Raw genomic sequence first — 21,354 nt, forward strand, 5'->3', positions numbered from 1 at the left:
CATATCTGAGGTGATTGATATTTCTCCCTGCAATCTTGATTCCAGTTTGTACTTCTTCCAGTCCAGTATTTCTCATGATGTACTCTGCATATAAGTTAAATAAGCAGGGTGACAATATATAGCCTTGACATTCTCCTTTTCCTATTTTGAACCAGTCTGTTGTTCCATGTCCAGTTCTAACTGTTGCTTCCTGACCTGCATGCAGATTTCTCAAGAGGCAGGTCAGGTGGTCTGGTATTCCCACCTCTCTCAGAATTTTCCACAGTTTATTGTGATCCACACAGTCAAAGGCTTTGGCATAGTCAAGAAAGCAGAAATAGATGTTTTTCTGGAACTCTCTTGCTTTTTCCATGATCCAGTGGATGTTGGCAATTTGATCTCTGGTTCCTTTCCCTTTTTCTAAAACCAGCTTGAACATCTGGAAGTTCACGGTTCACGTATTGCTGAAGCCTGGCTTGGAGAATTTTGAGCATTACTTTGCTAGCGTGTGAGATGAGTGCAATTGTGCGGTAGTTTGAGCATTCTTTGGCATTGCCTTTCTTTGGGATTGGAATGAAAACTGACCTTTTCCAGTCCTGTGGCTACTGCTGAGTTTTCCAAATTTGCTGGCATATTGAGTGCAGCACTTTCACAGCATCATCTTTCAGGATTTGAAATAGCTCAACTGGAATTCCATCATCTCCACTAGCTTTGTTCATAGTGATGCTTTCTAAGGTCCACTTGACTTCACATACAGGATGTCTGTCTCTAGATGAACTCCAGATTTTACTATGCTTCCCAGGTGGCACTTGTGGAAAAAAATCCACCTGCCAATGCAGGAGATGCAAAAGTTGCGGGTTCGATCCCTGGGTGGGGAAGATTCCCTGCAGAAGGAAACGGCAACTCACTGCAGTACTCATGCCTAGAAAATTCTGTGAACGGAGGAGCCTGGTGAACTACCATCCATGGGGTTGAAAAGAGTCAGGCACAACTGAGTAACTGAGCACACGCACACAGATTTTACTCAAATTTCATCAATTTTTCCACTAGTGTCTTTTTTCCTATTTTCGGATCCAATCCTGAATAACACATTGCATTTAAGCTTTTTAAATTCTGAACCAAAGAAGTTATTACATATTCAAACAAACAATCAAACCTTCTAGCTCTTGGTTACCACACTGTAAACTGGACTCTGCCTGTGCCTAGCTGGTCTCACCCTTGACAGGTGGGGATCTGTATTCATAGTCCTCCCACCCCTACCGTCACCCTCGCCAACTAGTCCCTGTCTAGCCCTGCTGTGTCCACGGGTTAGATTCCCTTCTTCACCCTCATTTTTGTAAGCCCTCATCACCACGGATTGTACTACACCCAACATAGGTAGCTTTCAGCATTAGGGCACACTGTCCCCAGACCCCAGTTAAACAGAGATTTGATTTAGCAAAGCAGAGATGACTTAAAATATTACTGGTCTCCTCAAAGCTTTTCCCTCTGATGTCCCCTGAAGATGGTATTCTCATTTTTTTTTTCCTTATCTGCCAAGCAGAACTGTTAGGGAAAAGGTCACAGGAGTAAGAAAGAAGCAGAGCCAAGACCCCTGGATGCACCATTTACATCTCAGCAGAAATTCCACTGGGACTGTAATCAGAAACCGAATTTCCACTTACCTCTAGGACTTTAGGAAAGCAGCCCCCTTTCTAATCTAGCTGTGTGATTAAATTAGCTGAGAGCTCACAGTGTTCTAGAAAACCCCTGCAGACAAGATCAGGTGCATCCAGGGTGGTATGGCCATAGGCAGACAAAGCAGAAACAGTCTCACAGACTTTAGAAACAAGCTTAACATTACCAAAGTGAACAGGTGGAAGGAGGGGAATAAATGAGGTGTTTGGGATTAACATATACACACTACTATATATAAAACAGATAACTGGCCTACTCTACAGCACAGGGAACTATACCCAGTAGTCTGTAATAGCCTACATGGGAAAAGAATCTTAAAAAGAATGGATATATGTATATCCCATGACCAAACCACTTTGCTGTACAACGGAACTAATAGCATTGTAAATCAACTTTACCTCAATATGAAGTAAAAACAAACAAACAAAAAGCCCCTACAAAAACTGAACATATTATTGGTACACTCTGTCTTACTAGGACAACCCCTAGGCTGTGATTATTGGAGGCAAAATAAGAAGGTGGTAAAAGAATGAAACAACTTTGACTAGATCCTGGTCTTGTTCTTGTAGTTATTCTTCCGTCACTCAGTCATGTTTTACTCTTTGTGACCCCACAGACTGCAGCCCGCCAAACTTCCCTGTCCTTCACCATCTCCCGGAGCTTGCTCAAACTCGTGTCCATTGAGTTGGTGATGCCATCCAACCATCTCATCCTCTGTTGTCCCCTTCTCCTCCTGCCCTCAGTCTTTCACAGCATCAGGGTCTTTTCCAATGAGTTGGCTCTTTACATAAGGTGGCCAAAGTATTAGAGCTTCAGCTTCAGCATAAGTCCTTCCAATGAACATTCAGGACTGATTTCCTTTAGGATTCACTGGTTTGATCTCTTCACAGTCCAAGGAACTCTCAAGAGTCTTCTCCAGCACCACAGTTTGAAAGCATCAGTTCTTCAGCACTCAGCTTTCTTTATAGCTCAACTCTCACATCCATACATGACTACTGGAAAAACCATATTTTTGGCCATATGGACCTTTGTCGGCAAAAGGGCCTGTTCTTATCTATGCCCTTCTATTCATTCCAGATGCCTAGACATAATATCTAAAAGAGAGGTCATGAGAGTGTAAGATCCCGGTTAAGAGAGAAGGTCTGGTGCCAGACAGACTGCTTGGGTTTGAATTCCAGGTCCACCACTTTCTACCTAGCTGATCTGAGTATCAGTTTCCCTATCTTCAAAAAGAGGACAATAGTTATCAAGCTCATAAAGATGTTATAAAGATTATGATAAAAAAAAAGCAACTTGAAATATTCTTTACATGTGGTGGTTTAGTCGCTAAGCCGTGTCCACCTCTTGTGACCTCATGGATTGTAGCCCACCAGGCTCTTCTGTCTGTGGGATTTCCAGGGAAGAAAACAGGATTGGGTTGCTATTTCCTTCTCCAAGGGATCTTCCTGACCCAGGGATCAAAACTGTGTCTCCTGCATTACAGGCAAATTCTTTATCATAAGCCACCTGAGAGTAAATACTTAATAAATATTAGCTATTACTCATATTATTTCTCTACAGAGCAAATCTGATGATCTAGAGGATGTAAAAAAGCATAAAAGGAAAACAAGAAATCCCCAAAATAATGAAAAACCCAAACCTCAGTACATTCTTGATAAAGTTCTAAGACTGAGTTCAGAAATAGGTATCTATCTTTGTGTGTTAAGGAAATCTTTACCAAAGAGCTGAACTTGTCTGTCCCTAAGGGCCTACACTGGCCTAAGTGGATATCCATGCTTTTAAACGCAAATTCTACTTCCTTCTGCAAATGTTTGCTTTTCAACACATGACCTACACTTGAGGAGCAATCAAAGGTATTCTGAAGCATTTTACTCTATTGAGGCTCAGCCCCTGCTACATTAAGTTGAGCTACTGTGCTGTGGATAATTTGTCAGCATCTGATGGAGAGGAAAACTTCGAACATTCGTGTATCCTTTGAGTCGCCTTTGATGATATCAGTAAGTTAGCAGAAGCAAAGTTAAGACTGTGCTTTGCTCATGTTTGGAAAATTGAAGATGCATAAATGACTGGTGTGTGTTAGTTGCTCAGTCATGTCCGACTCTCTGTGACCACATGGACAGTAGCCCACCAGGGTCCTCTGTTCATGGAAATCTCCTGGCAAGAATACTGGAGTGGGTAGTCATTCCCTTCTCCAGGGGACCTTCCCAACCCAGGGATTGAACCCGGGTCTCCTGTATTACCCCTAAAAGTAGTCGCTTCCCCATCTTAACCAAACACGTATCTTTTACTGCCTGTGAATACCATCAAGGTCACGTCAAACAGAAGGGAAATTAACTGTGAAAAATTTACCTGTGGGTCATTTACCAAGCAGGGAACCACTGTTGCGGTGATGATCCAGGTCCCACAAATTATGGACATGGTTTTTCCCAGGAAAATTGTGCAATTTTAGACGCATAGGTATATATTTATTTTTTAGGTATATATTAATATTATATTAATAAATTTATATTTAGAAATATAGGTATATAGAAATAACTCAGATATTTCAATTTACACTGGAATTTTGACACCAAGGATACAGCTGCTGCGGCTAAGTCGCTTCAGCTAATACGAAACTAATCAGACTCCTGGAGGAAACAAAAAACTGAAGCTTCTAGTGAGAGCAGGCTGCCCTCTGCTGGACACTAGGGCGTTGCAGATGAGGCTGCGTTGAGTTTCTAAAAACTGATACCTGGGAGTAAAACAAAACCGAAAAAGCATGGCAACAAGTTTAAACTTTGGATTATATTTTTTACAGTACCTCTGGTAATTTCAGGCTCTGGGAACACAACTATAGAAATATCCCAAGGAATCTGAGTTTTTAAAAAATTCACAAGATTCTTTTACAAAAGCAGCACTGTAAAACCAGCCTCATTTTCTACGTAACTCCACAAATATTTCATCAAGAGAAAAAAATGGGAGCATATTATAGGAAATACCAAGGAGGCTTAGAGATGTATTGTTAATAGGGAGACAAGGAGCAAGACCAATTCCGGAATGACACATGGTGTTTTTTTTTGTTGTTGGTTGAACGATCACATTTAAGGTCACTTCTCTCAAAACGAGATTAACCTTTGCTCTTATTTCTGAGGAGAGTGGAAAGCAGCTCCAAAATAACTCTGCAGAAGACCAGTGGCAGAATAACAAAGGAGAAGTTTTCACTGTACTTGTGTCAGATAAACAGAGCCAAGAATATCAAATCAGCAAAGCAGGTTCTCCAGTGTGTCCTGAGCAGGAGGGCTCAATACCCATATATTCCTATTCAAGACAACCACAGGTCCTTACCTGAGGAGGCAGTAGGGTTTGAAAACCCCCAGGCAGTCTTCCTGAAGGCTGGGTCTGCTGGCTCAAACTCTCCTCCCATGTAACAAGTAAATTAATTACATGGCATCTGAATGGGTCTAAAATTGCCAAAACTAGTCATTCCTTTTTTTTTTTTTTTCCAGATTGTTATCACACCTAACCTGCCTCTTGAGAAATCTGTATGCAGGTCAGGAAGCAACAGTTAGAACTCGACATGGAACAACAGACTGGTTCCAAATAGGAAAAGGAGGACGTCAAGGCTGTATATTGTCACCCTGCTTATTTAACTTCTATGCCGAGTACATCATGAGAAACGCTGGGCTGGAAGAAGCACAGGCTGGAATCAAGATTGCCAGGAGAAATATCAATAACCTCAGATATGCAGATGACACCACCCTTATGGCAGAAAGTGAAGAGGAGCTAAAAAGCCTCTTGATAAAAGTGAAAGAGGAGAGCGAAAAAGTTGGCTTAAAGCTCAACATTCAGAAAACGAAGATCATGTCATCCGGTCCCATCACTTCATGGGAAATAGATGGGGAAACAGTGGAAACAGTGTCAGACTTTATTTTTGGGGGCTCCAAAATCACTGCAGATGGTGACTGCAGCCATGAAATTAAAAGACGCTTACTCCTTGGAAGGAAAGTTATGACCAACCTAGATAGCATATTCAAAAGCAGAGACATTACTTTGCCGACTAAGGTCCGTCTAGTCAAGGCGATGGTTTTTCCTGTGGTCATGTATGGATGTGAGAGTTGGACTGTGAAGAAGGCTGAGCACCGAAGAATTGATGCTTTTGAACTGTGGTGTTGGAGAAGACTCTTGAGGGTCCCTTGGACTACAAGGAGATCCAACCAGTCCATTCTGAAGGAGATCAACCCTGGGATTTCTTTGGAAGGAATGATGCTGAAGCTGAAGCTCCAGTACTTTGGCCACCTCATGAGAAGAGTTGACTCATTGGAAAACACTGATGCTGGGAGGGATTGGGGGCAGGAGGAGAAGGGGACGACCAAGGATGAGATGGCTGGATGGCATCACAGACTCGATGGACGTGAGTCTGAGTGAACTCCGGGAGTTGGTGATGGACAGGGAGGCTGCGATTCATGGGGTTGCCAAGAGTCGGACACGACTGAGCGACTGAACTGAACTGAACTGATCATTCAAATGTACTGAGATGAGAGGATGAATGAGAAGGGAACCACAGTAAATTATTAACATCCATTTATGTACTTCAGTATCACATTAGTTAACTGTTTCCCAGAAAGCAGGGCCAAGAGAGAAGGAGAGATGAGACAGGTAAAGCATAACAAAGGGTCTGGGGAGGGGAAGAGGCCTGAATGGAGGCCTGGTTAGCAGGGGCTGTCATTGGAAAAGGACCCCAAACATTTTGCTGACTTAATTTTCTTTGAGGGCTTCCCCATGGCTCAGTGGTACTGAGCAGTGCTGGAGATGCAGAAGGCACGGTTCAGTCCCTATGCTGGGAAGATTCCCCGGGAGGAGGAAATAGCAACGCTCTCCAGGATTCTTGCCTGGAGAACCCCATGGACAGAGGAGCCTGGTGGACTACGGTCCATGGGGTCATAAAGAGTTGGGCACGGCTGAGCACACACTCAATAATCTTTGATCCTTGGTGGGATTGTTTTCCAGTCTCTAGTGTCATCAGCAGTGGGTAATTAGTGGGTCCCCAGGTGATTCTCTTGTGGAGTTTCACTTGAGAATCACTGCTCTATGAATCGCATCTCCAGCATTCAGTATAATGCTACTGAAGCAAACAGACCAGAACCTATAACTTCTTCACTTGGCAACTTGGAACTCAAGGGTTAAAATGGCAAATTGCAGGCCAGTGGTACCAACTGCCAAATACTGATTCTGCAGGCAAACAGAGGTCAAAGAGAACCATCCTAAGGAAGGAAACAGCTGAAATGCAGATCTGCAAAAAATCCTTGTCAGAAGAAGTTAGTTTTATCTCACACAATCTTTTGGCTGTTAGAACCATCAAGAATCATCTGGTTTATACTTTTATCTCTAGGCATGTGAAGACAGAACAAGCAGCCTAGGAACTAGAAGCAAAAAACAAACAAAAAAACCCCTACCATTTTAAAGTATTTTATGAAGATATCTCGAGATTTCTTCAAACATTTTAAAGAAATACTCGTACTCAAGTAAACTGCTATTTAACCCAATTAATTTAATTGTGAGCTGTTTATTCTAAGGAGCCACAGTGGAAGTTCCCAGTTTGCCTGTATCACTACAATTCCTCATTCTTATATCCCTTATCTGAATGGCCCTCACTTCATTTATCAAACCTGTTGGTTATAATCTGTTTCCGTGCCAGGTCTATGCTGAACTCAGGGCTGAGGAGAGCCAAAATATCTTTCAGCTGTAAAAAACCACTTACCATTTGATATTATTGAATTTGAATGTCACCACGAAGTCATCTTGCAGTTAGACTTCCTTTTCCTAGCAGGGCTTGTAGCTGGTAGGAACCCCACGCTTCCTCACACCTGGAGGAGAGGGCTTTCTGCGCCAAATTCATCAGAAGGTCTCCTGGGCTGTCTGACCCTCCAAAATCAAGTCATAATAAAATATTCATTAAGGGTACCCAATAAGGGACTCTGAGGAATCTGCCTTTGTGTGAAAGCATGTATCCTTCAGAATTCCTAAAATATACATAGCATTGAGCCTCATTCACACCTTTCCAATTGCTCTTTGAGCACTATAGGGCTTCTGACTTGCTCTATTTCCTATGGTCAAAAATTGACCAAACTGAAAGCAACAGCTGTATATTAGTTGCAGGTTTTTTTGTACTTTTCTTTATTGGCAATAAACACAGTACCCAAATTTGTACCATTTGGGTACAGTACCAAAATATATTCAGGGAACTGTGTTGAACGCTGGGAATACACAGAAGTGCAATATGGTCTTCGCTCTCAAGTGCCAACAATGTTCTTGAGAGACAGGTTTACAAGGGTTACAGGAAAAGGTTCTATGTCATTAGTAAAGCCACTAGATACTCAGGAGGGTTAAGGGCGTAATCACAGTAGTCCGAAGTCTATAAAGGCTTCAATTAAAGAGAGGAAGACTCAAGCCGGCCCTACAAGTAATTAAACAAGAAGGATGACCTTCTAGGTAGGGAAAAGAAATTCATTAAGGCTGTGCCTCTCTCCCTCCTGGAATATCAATAAAACACCCTTCTTGAAAACAACTTGTGAAAAATAAACCAAGTTTCATGAACATTTTGGGTCCTATAGAAAGAAAACTAGTTAACCAATGGAATTGGTATAAAAGGGTTTCTCTGGTGGCTCAGTGATAAAAGAATCTGCCTGCAATGCAGGAGATGTGGGTGGAACCCTGGGTTGGGAAGATCCCTTGGAGGAGGAAATGGCAACCCATTCTAGTGCTTTTGCTTGGAGAATTCCATGGACAGAGGAGCCTGGTGGGCATACAGTCCATAAGGTCACAAAGTTGGACATGATTGAGCAACTAAGCACCGCAAAGAACAGCCAGATGGCTACTAGAAGTTATCGACTCTTAAGGTGCGAGATACGGGAATGATATTAGAAATTCATTCACACACACATACACTCAAAGTTGTATTGCGCCTGACAAAGTGGTAAATTACCTAAATGTTAGATATGACTAGATCCCATTTCTATGAAGACTCTCATACTTTAGCCACCTGATGTGAATAGCCGACTCATTGGAAAAGACCCTGATGCAGGGAAAGACTGAAGGCAGAGGAGAAGAGGGTGACAGAGGATGAGATGGTTGGAAGACATCACTAATTCAATGGACATGAACTTGGGCAAATTCTGGGAGATGGTGAGGGACGGAGGAGCCTGGAGTGCTGCAGTCCATGGGGTCACAAAGAATCGGACACCACTTGGCCAACTGAGCAACAAATAATGGAAGATTCTCAAAGTCCAGAGAGTCTTAATTCAAAAACATAATGTGGACTCAGAAACTCTCTTGTAGGCACAATGTTGACACACTGGGTAGTTCCCACTGTGCTTGGTTTTAAAACTAATCCTCACTGGGTTTTCCAATGGCTTTTCCCGAGTTTTCAGAATAAACACACTAGGTTGTTTGGTCTGCAGAGGGCAAGTCTGTACACTGCAGGGTGAAAGTGGGGGTGATGGAAGGAGCTGAGCTCCTTCAGTTTCCAATCTCCACCAAAGATTTAAAAGCTAAAAGCAAAAGAGAAAATACCACCTTAAGAAAAGGAAAATCAAACTGCCAAGATTTATTTAACTTTTTCTTTCACAGAAAATACAAGTATGTAATGTAAACACTGACATGTGAAATAAAATACAAGCATTAGGAAGACAAATGACCTGAACAATACTCTTGCTTCAACACTGCAGTGCTTCCTGATTTCACTTGCAGCAGGAATCACAGGATTATACAGATTACATATTGGAAAAATTAAAGGCAACATCCATTGATATTTACCAAAACACCAGAGAGCCTCTGAAATTCAACAATGCCATATGGAAGTCAGAGTTCTCTGCTGCAAAAAAAAAAAAAAAAAGAAAGAAAGAAAGCTGAGCACACGTCCATTAATCTGTTTACCCAAGGCATTTAATGTAGGAGCCTAAGAAATTAACACATGAGTTTAACTTGCCGGTGCAGGTGAAAAATAAGTGACCCCTCTTTTCCCTCTTCAGAGAAAATGAAATTAACCAAATTTAAAGCAGAGCTGCTCAACACTGGCCAGAAGACGGCACCATCACAGTGAATTATTTCAATAAATCCCACAAAATGCAAAACACAATAAAAGATTTCCATTTGTGCTCTGCCCAAATGGTCAATCCAGATCTAAGGCTGTAGGATCACATAGGGTGTTCTTTCCACAAAATCCAAACTAGAAAAAGATGACCCAAGTAAGTGGTTGGGATCAAGAACTACCTTGATTTAAAACAGATGATCTGTTGCTGAACTTGAATTCAGTAATAAAGGGTGCAGTCTTCACTTTTCTATTATTATCTCAAGAGATTAAAATGAGTGGTCTTTCTTATCAGATGACACCCACCAGTTGACGGGTCCACTTTGATAACAGATGCTACTACATAGGTTGGTTCAGTAATGGAACTCAGCATCGTAAGATCTGGAGATCAGGGAGCCCTGGAATTGCCAATATATCTACTTCCTATTCTTGCCTGGAGCACCCCATGGACAGAGGAGCCTGGCAGGCTACAGTCCATGGGGTCGCAAGAGTCGGACACGACTTAGCGACTAAACCACCACCACCTACTTCCTCACTCACCTCATAATCAAAGATTACCACCAGTAATCTGTAGCCCATTATTCCTTGATAGTCAACAAACAATGGAGAAAAAAGGACTTCAGATACTTTATCTTCATGCTGACCACTGAATCTCTGGAGGAGAAACGCTACTTGCTCCAGTGTTCTGAGACTTTCCCAGGCAAAGCTAACCTCCCTGTATTGCTGAGGTGGAGATGTTTTAGTGTGATTATATGTTGTGTGAAAAATACCTTCACAACAAACACCACTCATTTTTATGTAACTTACCCACAGAATTTGGCACAGTGTTCTGCAATTTCTTGTGCTCTCACTAAAGATATTTGTAGGATAGAGAAAACCAAATCAAGTTTTAAAGAGATAGGAACTGACATTCCCAAAGAACATCAATCATGACATTTTTTGCGCTATGTTACAGTAAGTTCTTGCTCAGCAGGCGTTTTTTTTTTTCTTTTTTTCAAACCTGCAAGATGATATAACAGATCAGCATTGTACTACTCTGATTAGAAAAAAGCCGCTCATCGTTGACCTCCATTACTGCACTTTCTCATTTACTTCTGCAGAAAAAGAGAGCTCTAGCCACCGTGAAGGATAGTTTACCATTACTGCAAGTATGGCAAGACATTTCACTAAAAATTCTCTATCCTGTAGTCAGACTATATGTGCCAATATTTACCTTGGAAAAGAGGAATCAAGTATTGAAAACTAAATGCCAGAAGTCCTTAAAGCAGTCAGTGGGACCCGAGTTTATGTTCCCTCTCCAAGGAGGGGAATCTGCAAGATCTGGACCCATTGCCTCACTAGTGCTTCCACCCCACCCCAGATATTCCTTCAGAGTGGACCCCAGTGAGGAGACTCTTTAAATGTAACTCGCTGTTTCTTTTCTTGTCACTTCTCTTCTCCTCTCTTAGGATCAGTTCCTATTGAAAATCTCTTCTCTTTGAAAAATGAAAGATGGAAACTCTGAAAAATTAATGCTTCTTATCTGCAGATACTAAACATAATTACCCTTAGGGAAATAAGGCACTATAATGTGACCCCAGCCTGACTACAGGAATGGAAACGGAACTGATATTGGATCCTATATGGCTGCACAGAAGCTGGACTTCCAAATGAGCACTGCTCTCCGGCCGCAGGCCAAGCTGGATGCTGGAGAGCTGCTGTGATGGTCAGACCCACAGGCAGACCGGAGGCTCCAAAGAACTGAGAAACCCAGATAAAATTCTTCCTTAAAAATAGAAAGTGATGTTATCAATCAGGTCTCGGGCCAACCTCATCATTCTTTCAAGTAATGTTTTTGTCGTCAAGTGAGGAGTATGGACAAGCGCTAGATGAGAAGTTAGGCAACCCAGGTTGTGGTGCGAACGCTACTATTATTGGCTGTGTGGCCTTGGGCAAGTCACCTTCCTCTGCTCCCTGCCCTCTAGTCTTACTTTCTTCATCTGTAAAATGGGGATAAAACCACTTGCCTTGTCTCCCTCAAGTCATGACTGTGCGGATTGAGTAAGATAATGTGAAAGTGCTTTGTAAACTATGAAATACTGTGTGTGGAGGCAAAGTGAAATATATACTTATGTTCTAATTAAGTCCTTATCATTGCCTATTTGACTAGAGGTTTCCCATGCAGGATGTGCTTTGCAATAGAGAGACTCAAAAATAGATGTCATAAATATACACTGGTCTTTTTCACTAGGGTTGTTTAAAAAAGGGAGAGTCTTAATTTCCTCAGAAATGGTTTCAGAATAAATTACTTTAAAATGTGATGTCATTCAAATCCACCAACTGATAGAATTAACCTTCTCCACGTATGTCCTATACAGTTATAGTCTGGTCTGTTGATACCTTTACCGAGAGAAGTCTTGAATTCAAGAAAGCATGCTAAAACTGAAAAAAACAAAACAAAACAAAAAACACCAAACTCTCATAGTTATAGCTTGTTGTAAAGGATTTAAAGGAAAATAAGAGGCATCCTATATAAAGAAATTAAGCCACAGTTCCTCAAATGGTTGCCTTTTTCCTGAGATATCTCCAGGACAAGGTTCTAGTCCTGTGAAGTGCTTTAGAAAAGCTTAGTCTTGCTGGAGGTGAAAGGACATGTAGGTTGGCAACTAGGCTGTGCTCATTTTCAGCACTAGGATTTGCATGAGAAGGTCTGCTAGGAGCTTCCAGGGAGCTTGGGCGGAGAAGCTCACCCGGCCCCGGGGAGGCCAGTCCTTGGACACCAGGCCAGAGTGTGGAGAACAGCTCAACACTGCCATCCCATCCCAGGATTTTCAGCTCTTCCTCAAAGTTGGTTCTGCTCTTCTCCGGTCTAGTAAATAATCGAACAGAAGAGAAACAGTGAGATGTGGAGCAGCGGATCTACCCGGACTGCAGGGCCGGTCTGCATCTAGCTGCCCAAGGTGTGCATGCAGAGCAGACACAGGCAAGGAGTGAGCGTGACCGACTCTGACCAGCCCAAAGCACCCAGACGCCAGCATTTGTGTCACACGGCCTTTATTACACACGGTACAAGCGGTGGCTTGCAGGGTGTCCTGTCAGTGGAATCACTAGTGAACAGGATGGAAGTCCTCTGGGACCACAGGCATGGTGCTAACCTCCGCTTTTCTTCCTGGTTTGCTTTGCTTTCCGGGGTTTGAGGATGGTGTAGTTTGCATACACTGTAAACTGATCTGACAGGAAGGGAATGTAGAATGCCCGCAACAACTTTGAAGACCTGAAAGACAAGAGAGAAAAGAGACAGAATCGTATCATTTGAGAGAATTTACTCATGGTATTGATTAAAGGAAATGTATAAAATGCTATGGTGAGGACTGTGTTTTATATAAGCCGTATGTTACTAGATCTTGATAAAAAGACTTAATCAAAACCAAGCACTAGGATTTCCCTGGTGGTCCAGTGGTGAAGAACCCACCTTCTGTTGCAGGGGACATGGGTTCGAGCCCTGCTCAAGGAACTAAGGTCCCACATGTCTAGGAGTAGCTAAGTCCATGCGCCACAATGAAGACCCAGCACAACCAAAACAGAAAATTCTACAAAACCAAGTACCTTCTTGCCTGAACCCAAATGACAGTCTTGGTAGTCTCGCTAATATGTCACAGGATATCCTGCAGAATAGCTCTAGGTCTGCGTTAGAATTTGCCATTGAAAAGTTCTAATTCAATCAAAAAAATGTTATTATGGAAATACATTCTTAACACCTCAAGAGTTTGTGTACCCCAGAGACTGCAGAGATGCCAAATGCTCAAATGATCCTGCCTCCAGCTGTAAGTTTTCCTAGAGAGGTGAAGAAAAAACTATGTCCTTGGCTTCCTGTGCATACTGTTCTGGCGATTCTCAAGTCAAAGACAGAGTCCAGTCTTTCCTCTTTATACTGAAATATAGATAGGAACAGCTAAAACCCTGAATGGCTCACTAATTTCTAAAGAATATGAAAAATATCTCACATTTATTGAATACCTAGCATTGAACAAGCCCTGGGGAAAGTGCTTATACTTTTTAAGATACTATTTAATCCAACCAACAAACCTATGTGGAAAGTGATATTACTTCTATTTTATAGATGAGAAAGTGAGACCCATAGATTAAGTAGCTTGAGCAGGGTCACACAGTAAGTGATAAAGCCCTCATTCACATTCAGATTTGATTCCAGACTCTACTTTCTTACCACTCTGGTTTATCCTGCATCCCAGGAAACAGGCTAACAAGATTCATCACTTCCTAGAAAAAGTGGCAGTGATAGTTTTAAATTCTATATGCGGTATTACTTCTTGACTATGATTTCTGAGTCAAAAAACCAAAAGTTGGCCCAGAAACTGCCAACCTAAACGAGGTAGCTGAAGGGTGCTCCACTGCCAGTCCTCTTCCAGACTCTCAACTTGTAAATGTCATGTCAACGTGGCATTTGTACTGGCAGCCTACTTCTGAGTTTGGCAGACTCCCGCAATGCCTGCACACAATGATACCGTGCTTGGCATACACACCTCTTAGAGATCCTTCCCAACTGGGATGCTGGCTGTGCGCTTTGCTCAACAGAGATTCACTTCACTTCAACAGCTAACAGCTCAAGGGCTTTGATAGAGAAAAGAGGCTTAGCAGAGAGACACACGAGATAAAGCAGGGCCTCTGCAAAGAAACCAACAGGAGGAAGCACCTACCTCAGTCAAAAAGAAGTTAATTTTTCTTCTTTCTGTCGACGCTGCATAGATAAGGGGAAGGTCAGGACAGAAAGCTGTAAGCTGGAACAAACTCCCGCAGGCTTCAGTGTAGTGAAGAAAGGCTAAACTGAATTAAGCATCATTTCCATTCCAGGTGACTCCATGCTAAAAGCTTCACTAATACAGTCAGTACGTTTCCACTCAACTCATTCCTTGGTATAACATTAGGTCCACTGGGCCCAATTTTACTTTTTTTACTTTCTTTTTGGAACGATTCCTTACTACTTGGAAGGATCATTATTTTGTAATTTTATTCTTCTTGGAGTCTTCCAAAGAAGAAAGGAAGATTATACTTATTTTCAAAAATAGAATAAAACTCATTCTATCATGTAACTACCATATGGGTCCATTACAACCTTTTATAAATTTAAACTATATTAAAGAATGTTAGTGGTCTTTTTTCCCCTTTACATTTTGGATTATTTACAACTATGCTTAAAAAAAAAAAAAAGACAGACAAATGATAAGAAAAAGAATGATGACATCCTCAAAAAGGATTATGCAAAAATGATATAATTACATTATCCTTCCATTTTTCCACTGCATTGTTCAAAGTATGCATCATCTTTCAATAAGGTACAAAAGATCTGTGACACTATCTTTGCAGCCTGCATTTAGCTTTAATTGAGCACAGCTGAGAGTTCAGAATTTAAAAATTTTCTGTCCATAATGCCAATGAGAAGAAAATCAACAGAGGAAGACACTTCACAATTAGACAAATCAGAAGATGAATGCGGAGGCAGCAGCACTCAAGACTCCAATGATGATAGCGTGTATGCGTATGTGTGCATCTGTGTGTGCGCGCGCGTGCGTGCACACGCACATGTGAGTGTGCTCAGTCGTGTCTGACTCTTTGCGACCCCCTGGACTGTAGCCTGCCAGTCTCCTCTGTCCATGAAATTTTCCAGGCAAGAATACTTGAGTGGGTTGCCATTCCCTTCTCTGGGGATCTTCCTGACCCAGGGATGGAACCTGGGTCTCCTGCATTGCAGGCAGATTCTTTACCCTTTTTTCCTGAGCCACCGGAGAAGCCTATTTCAGGTATATATATTCAAAAGCAGGAAAACGTGGAATAAAGATTGGGGTTGCTACATTCAAATTCTTATAAAAATTTCAAATGATGTGTTTTAAAACTATCCTTTCATTATTACTTTTATGTTATTTATAAAATAATTTAAAAAATATGAAAACAAAAGGGGTTATAGGCCCTTTTACAGGCCAAGACAGTACATGGTGAAGACAAGACAGTATGTGGTGATGACTATTTCTATGCTATTAACTCCTTGGTCATGCCAAGGAATCCTAAAAGAGATCATTTCAGAAAACCATCCAGGGTGATACATGGAACATGTTATCTCAAAAATACTGACCTCCATAAAATAGAAGAAGGGTCACTATGCATTACTGCTGAATGCAAAAGGCAAGCTGAAACAAAGGTAAAAGAATAATGGAGACAGGGACAAAATATTTACCATATACATAACAGAGGAAGGGTATCTAGAATATATAAATTATATATATATATATATTAATTATATATATATATGGGCTGGGCTTCCCTGTGGCTCACATGGTAAAGAATCTGCCTGCAATGCAGGAGACCCAGGTTTGATCCCTGGGCCAAGAAGATCCCCTGGAGAAGGGAATGGTAACCCATTCCAGTATTCTTGCCTGGAGAATTCCATGGACAGGGGAGCCTGGTGGGCTACAGTCCATGGGGTCGCAGAGTTGGACACAACTGAGCAAGTAACATGTACTGGGGCTTCCTGGGTGGCGCAGCGTTAAAGAATCCACCTGCCCACGCAGGAGACACAAGACACTCAGGTTCTATCTCTGGGTCAGGAAGATCCCCTGGAGGAAGGAATGGCAACCCACTCCAGTATTCTTGCTTACAGGACTGCAATTACCATATGAAATGATGTTCAATTTTACTAGTAATCAGGGAAACATAAATCTAGATATAATTTTTCAATAATCAGGTTTGCAAAAGCTGAGAAGGCTGACAGTATCAAACCCTGGGGAGGAAGGAGGAACCTGATACTGCCAATAAAAGTGGAAACCTGCAAGAACCACTTGCAGAGGCAGTTTTAACAATACCAATAAAACAGAAATTATGCTGTCTCTGTGACATAGCACATGATTTTCATTTTGTACTTTGCACCATAATGCTTTTTTTAAAACAACCTACTTTACCATTTGTTACAACAGAAAAATTGAAACGTAAGCAAAAGTAGGTGAGATATTTTACTTGTAATAATTTTTAAAGCTATGACAAACTAGACAGCTGCAAGGAGATCAAACCAGTCCATCCTAAAGGAAATCAACCCTGAATATTCACTGGAAGCACGGATGCTGACGCTAAGCTCCAATACTTTGGCCACCTGATATGAAGAGCTGACTCATTAGAAAAGACCCTGATGCTGGGGAAGATTGAAGGCAGGAGGAGAAGGGGATGACAGAGGATGAGATGGTTGGATGGCATCACCGACTCAACGGTCATGAATTTGAGCAACTTCAGGGAGATGCTGAAGCACAGAGAAGCCTGGCATGCTGCAGTCCATGGGGCTTACAAAGAGTCGGACATGACTGAGTGACTGAACTGAACTGAGACAATGTTTTAAATAGAGGAAACCTCAAATCCTTAAAATGGACAAACACAGAAACCCTGTGTGCTTGTTACATGTAGGGCTTTGTGTGCTGGCCCTGAAGACACAAAAGCCTCTGTTCTCACAGAGCTAATAATCTACAGTTGGAAGAAACAGATTATGAGTGATATATAACTATAATATGTCTCTGTGTTAGTTGATCAGTCGTGTCCGACTCTTTGCGACCCCGCCAGGCTTCTCTGTCTGTGGAATCCTCCAGGCAAGAATATTAGAGTTGGTAGCCATTCTCTTCTCCAGGGATCTTCCTAACCCACAGATTGAACCTGAGTCTCCTGCATTGTAGGCCGATTCTTTACCATCTGAGCCACCAGGGAAGCCCAACTATAATATGGCACACACTAAATACTAAATAGCTAATACAGAAGTTCAAAGTGATAATACACATACTCAGAACAGAGAATCAACACTGAGGGGGTGCATAAGTGTGGAAGAAGCATTTATTATACATGATTTTATTTGACCCATTCAACATTTCAAGGTATACTAAGCAAAAAAACAAAAACAAAAAACTTGCCCATCCATAACCAAATCTGTAGGAATCTCAGATTAAATTCTCGGTCTACTCAACAACAATTGGAAAACAGCTTGAATAAAATCCAGACTCTGTAATGATCTACAAAGCTGTAGGAGATCTGGCCCTCGCTAACCTGTCTCTCTTCACCTTGTACCATTTTCTTCCTTGCCCACTACACTCTCCCCACACCAGCCTCCTTTCAAGTTTCTCAAAATGACCAGTTCTTTCCTACTATGATTTCAAAGTCCCATTGAATGTGTGGTTTGGAATAACCATCTTGCTAGGGACAAGCATGTATCTGACGCAGATACATCAAGAGACCCAAGAAGAACTGGGATTCTCCCATGCTTCCTTTGTGTGCAAGCATAAAAAATTTGGCATCAGATTCTGGATAATGTGTTCAGGAAGCATGGAGCCATTTCTAGTTAGGCCTGAACACAAAGCTATATTAAAGGTGAGAACTAAATATAAGGAAAAGTTAAGAAAAATTTATCATCCAAATTTGGTACTGGAAAAATCCTTGTTAGAAGATGAATCTTCCTTTCTCCTGCAGATATTGCTTATGATTTTTAATTATCTGTCTTCAACATCTAAACCACTAATTTCTTCCAGTGGATGAACTGAGTAAACAATCAACACAAACACTTCTGTGCTGGGATGGGAAGACTCTGTGTTTTTGTTTTTTCTTTTTAACCAAAAGAGCAAGTTGGCTTGAATTCTTCACTTCTAATACTATGGCTGCTCTTCTAGATTAATTTCTTTCTCATCTGTAGCTTTACTAAATCAAGCACAACCAGGACTGTTCAAATCATTATACGGTTGCTGGAAGAACAAATTGGTTATTTGTCTCTGTGAAAGAAGAGAGCAGTTGAGCATTGGAATAACACGCATACACACACATTCATACACATGGAAACAAAGATCTGACTGAATCACAAGTTAGAACCAGACTAATCCTGATTAAAACTCATGTAACAGTGTCTGTAATAACGTGAAATGCCAAAGTACTGCCCAGGAAGCACAGGCAGCATAAATTAGGGAGGCGCAAAATGGACACTGAAGCACTTCCCCTCCCAGTGAGAAAGTCACTCAAGCAATTCAAGGATGAAACGGACATGGACAAAACAACCGCCTGAAGAGCATAATTAGCCGGCAGCTCAGAATGTTTTCTAATTCAATTATCAGCCCTATTTATCAGGGCTGGGGGGCACTCTGCTGTGGCGATTTCAATCTGCTCTTGCTGACGTCCGTGGAAGACTGCCTGCCAGTCCCTGACGTCACCAGTTCAACAGGCACGACGCAAATGCTGGGTCAATTTTTAATTTTAAAGAGAAAACATCTTAAGTACTCAGGCTGTCTCCATGATTTTTGTCTGTCTCTCCATCCATTCATCCACCCATCCATCCAAACATTGCTTATTCCTGTGAGCCTGCAGTCTGGGCTCCCTGCCAGTTCTCTTTCTTTTTCCAAGCTAGTTCCTTCTCTTTTTGCTTTTGTCTCTGTTTCTTGTTCTCCTGCACTTAGTTCAGTGACAGACTTCCACAACTGTCAGAACAGAGCTGGCCTTTCAGAGAAGTCTTTCCTTCTGAAGAGAATCTCACAGTTCCCTCAAGACTTATTAGCTATGGTCGGTACTGAGTCTCATATCAAGCAGTTTAAGAACTGCCTGGCTGATAAGAAGGCTGATAATGCAGGAAAAATGTGGCTGATCTTTAATTTTCTTTAATAGAAAGTGGGGTGAGAGACAGTACCCTCATGATAAGACAGAGGTAACACTTATCTCTTTTCCAAAGTAGAGAAACATATATGTTAATGTTCCCCTGGAATGCCAGGCCCTTGCAGACAGAACTTACTCTGACCAACTGTTGTACTGCAGCTTTTAGAATAGGCACAGTAGGCTTCCGGTTCAAGATGGCCAAGGAGAAGGACATGTGTTCAACTCCTGCAAGAGCCTTTCAAAATCACAACCAAAATCACAACTAGCTGTTGAACAACCATTGACAGGAGGAGAGAGCCAAAATCACAACCAAAATCACAACTAGCTGTTGAACAACCATTGACAGGAGGAGAGAGCCAAAATCACAACCAAAATCACAACTAGCTGTTGAACAACCATTGACAGGAGGATGCTGGAACCCAACCAAAAAAGATACCCCACTATGAAAGACAAAGAAGCTGCAGAGAGATGGTAGGAGGGGCACAATCACAATAAAACCAAATCCCATACCTGCTGGGGGTGGTGACCCACAAATTGGAGAACAATAAATACCAAAGAAGTTCTCCCACATTGTGAAGGTTCTGAATCTCATGTCAGTCTTCCCAGCCTGGGGATCTGACAAAGGGACTGGGAATCCCCAGGGAATCTGACCTTGAAGGCCACCAGGACTTGGTTATAGGACTTTCACAGGACTGGGGAAATCAGACTCCAGGCTTACAGGGCACAAATAAAATCTTGCATGCACCAAGTCCCAGAGGAAAGGAGCGCTGACCCCACAGGAGACTGAACAGAACTCCCTACCAGTGTTGGAGGGCATCCTGTGGGGGCATGGATTGGCAGGGGCTCACACAGGGACGGGGGCACTGGCAGCAGCAGTCCTAGAAAGCCCCCCTTGGCATTAGCCCTCTTGGAGGTTGCCATTAACCCGACCATAGAGCCCGTAGACCCCAGGGCTGGGGTACCTCAGGCCAAACAACTATTAGGGAGGGAGTGCAACCCCAGACATCAGCAGATAAACAGATTAGAGCTTTACTGAGCAAGGCCCTGCCCACCAAGCCTCTCAGCCTCAGCCATCAGAAGGTGGACAGAAGAAGCAAGAAGCACAGTCTCACAGCAGCTAAAACAAAAATCATATTACGGAAAGTTAATCACAATGAAGCTCCAATACTTTGGCCACCTGATGTGAAGAACTGACTCATTAGAAAAGACTCTGATGCCGGGAAAGATTGAAGGCAGGAGGAGAAGGGGATGACGGAGGATGAGATGGTTGGATGGCATCACTGAGTCGATGCACATGAGTTTGAGTAAGCTACAAGAGATGGTAAAGGAGAGGGAAGCCTGGCATGCTGTAATCCATGGGGTCGCAGGGAGTCGGACATGACTGAGTGCTTGAACAACAACAATAATCACAGTGAAAAAGCAGAAAGTTGTGTCCCAGATGAAGGGACAAGATAAAATCCCAGAAAAACAACTAAATGAAGTAGAGATAGACAACCTTCCAGAAAAAGAATTTAGAATAATGATGCTGAAGATGATCCAGGATCTTGGGAAAAGAGTGGAGGCGAAGATTGAGAAGATGCAAGAAATGTTTACCAAAGACCTGGAAGAACTAAAGAACAGACAGACATAATACACTAGAAAGACTCAACAGCAGAGTAACTGAGGCAGAAGGACGGATAAATGACCTGGAGGACGGAATGGTGGAAATCATTGCCACAGAACAGAATATAGAAAAAAGAATGAAAAGAAATGAAGACAGTCTAAGAGACCTCTGGGATAGCATTAAACACACCCAACATTTGCATTATAGGGGCCCCAGAAGGAAAAGAGAGAGAGAAAGGACCTGAGAAAATATTTGCAGAAATAAGAGCTGAACAACTTCCTGAACACGGGAAAGTCCAAGAAGCACAGAGTCCCAGGAAGGATAAACCCAAGGAGGAACACGCCGAGACACATAGTAATCAAACTGACAAAAATTAAAG

The 21,354-nt window shown here is 42.1% G+C and overlaps 1 protein-coding gene across 1 annotated transcript in view; it reads right to left on the reverse strand.

The window, feature by feature from the left end:
* Positions 1-9,225: 9,225 nt before the first annotated feature.
* Positions 9,226-21,354, reverse strand: part of ALG9 (ALG9 alpha-1,2-mannosyltransferase) — a 117,661-nt gene continuing 105,532 nt past the window's right edge. Inside the window, exons 15-16 of the mRNA XM_040257952.1 lie at positions 12,856-12,974; positions 9,226-12,569 (exon numbers count right to left, since the gene is read on the reverse strand). Of these exons, the coding sequence (XP_040113886.1) occupies positions 12,532-12,569; positions 12,856-12,974 (157 nt within the window). The 3' untranslated portion in view covers positions 9,226-12,531. The remainder of the gene's footprint in view (positions 12,570-12,855; positions 12,975-21,354) is intronic.

Source organism: Oryx dammah, unplaced genomic scaffold (genome assembly GCF_014754425.2).
Source record: "Oryx dammah isolate SB20612 unplaced genomic scaffold, SCBI_Odam_1.1 HiC_scaffold_17, whole genome shotgun sequence".
Lineage (NCBI taxonomy): Eukaryota > Metazoa > Chordata > Mammalia > Artiodactyla > Bovidae > Oryx > Oryx dammah.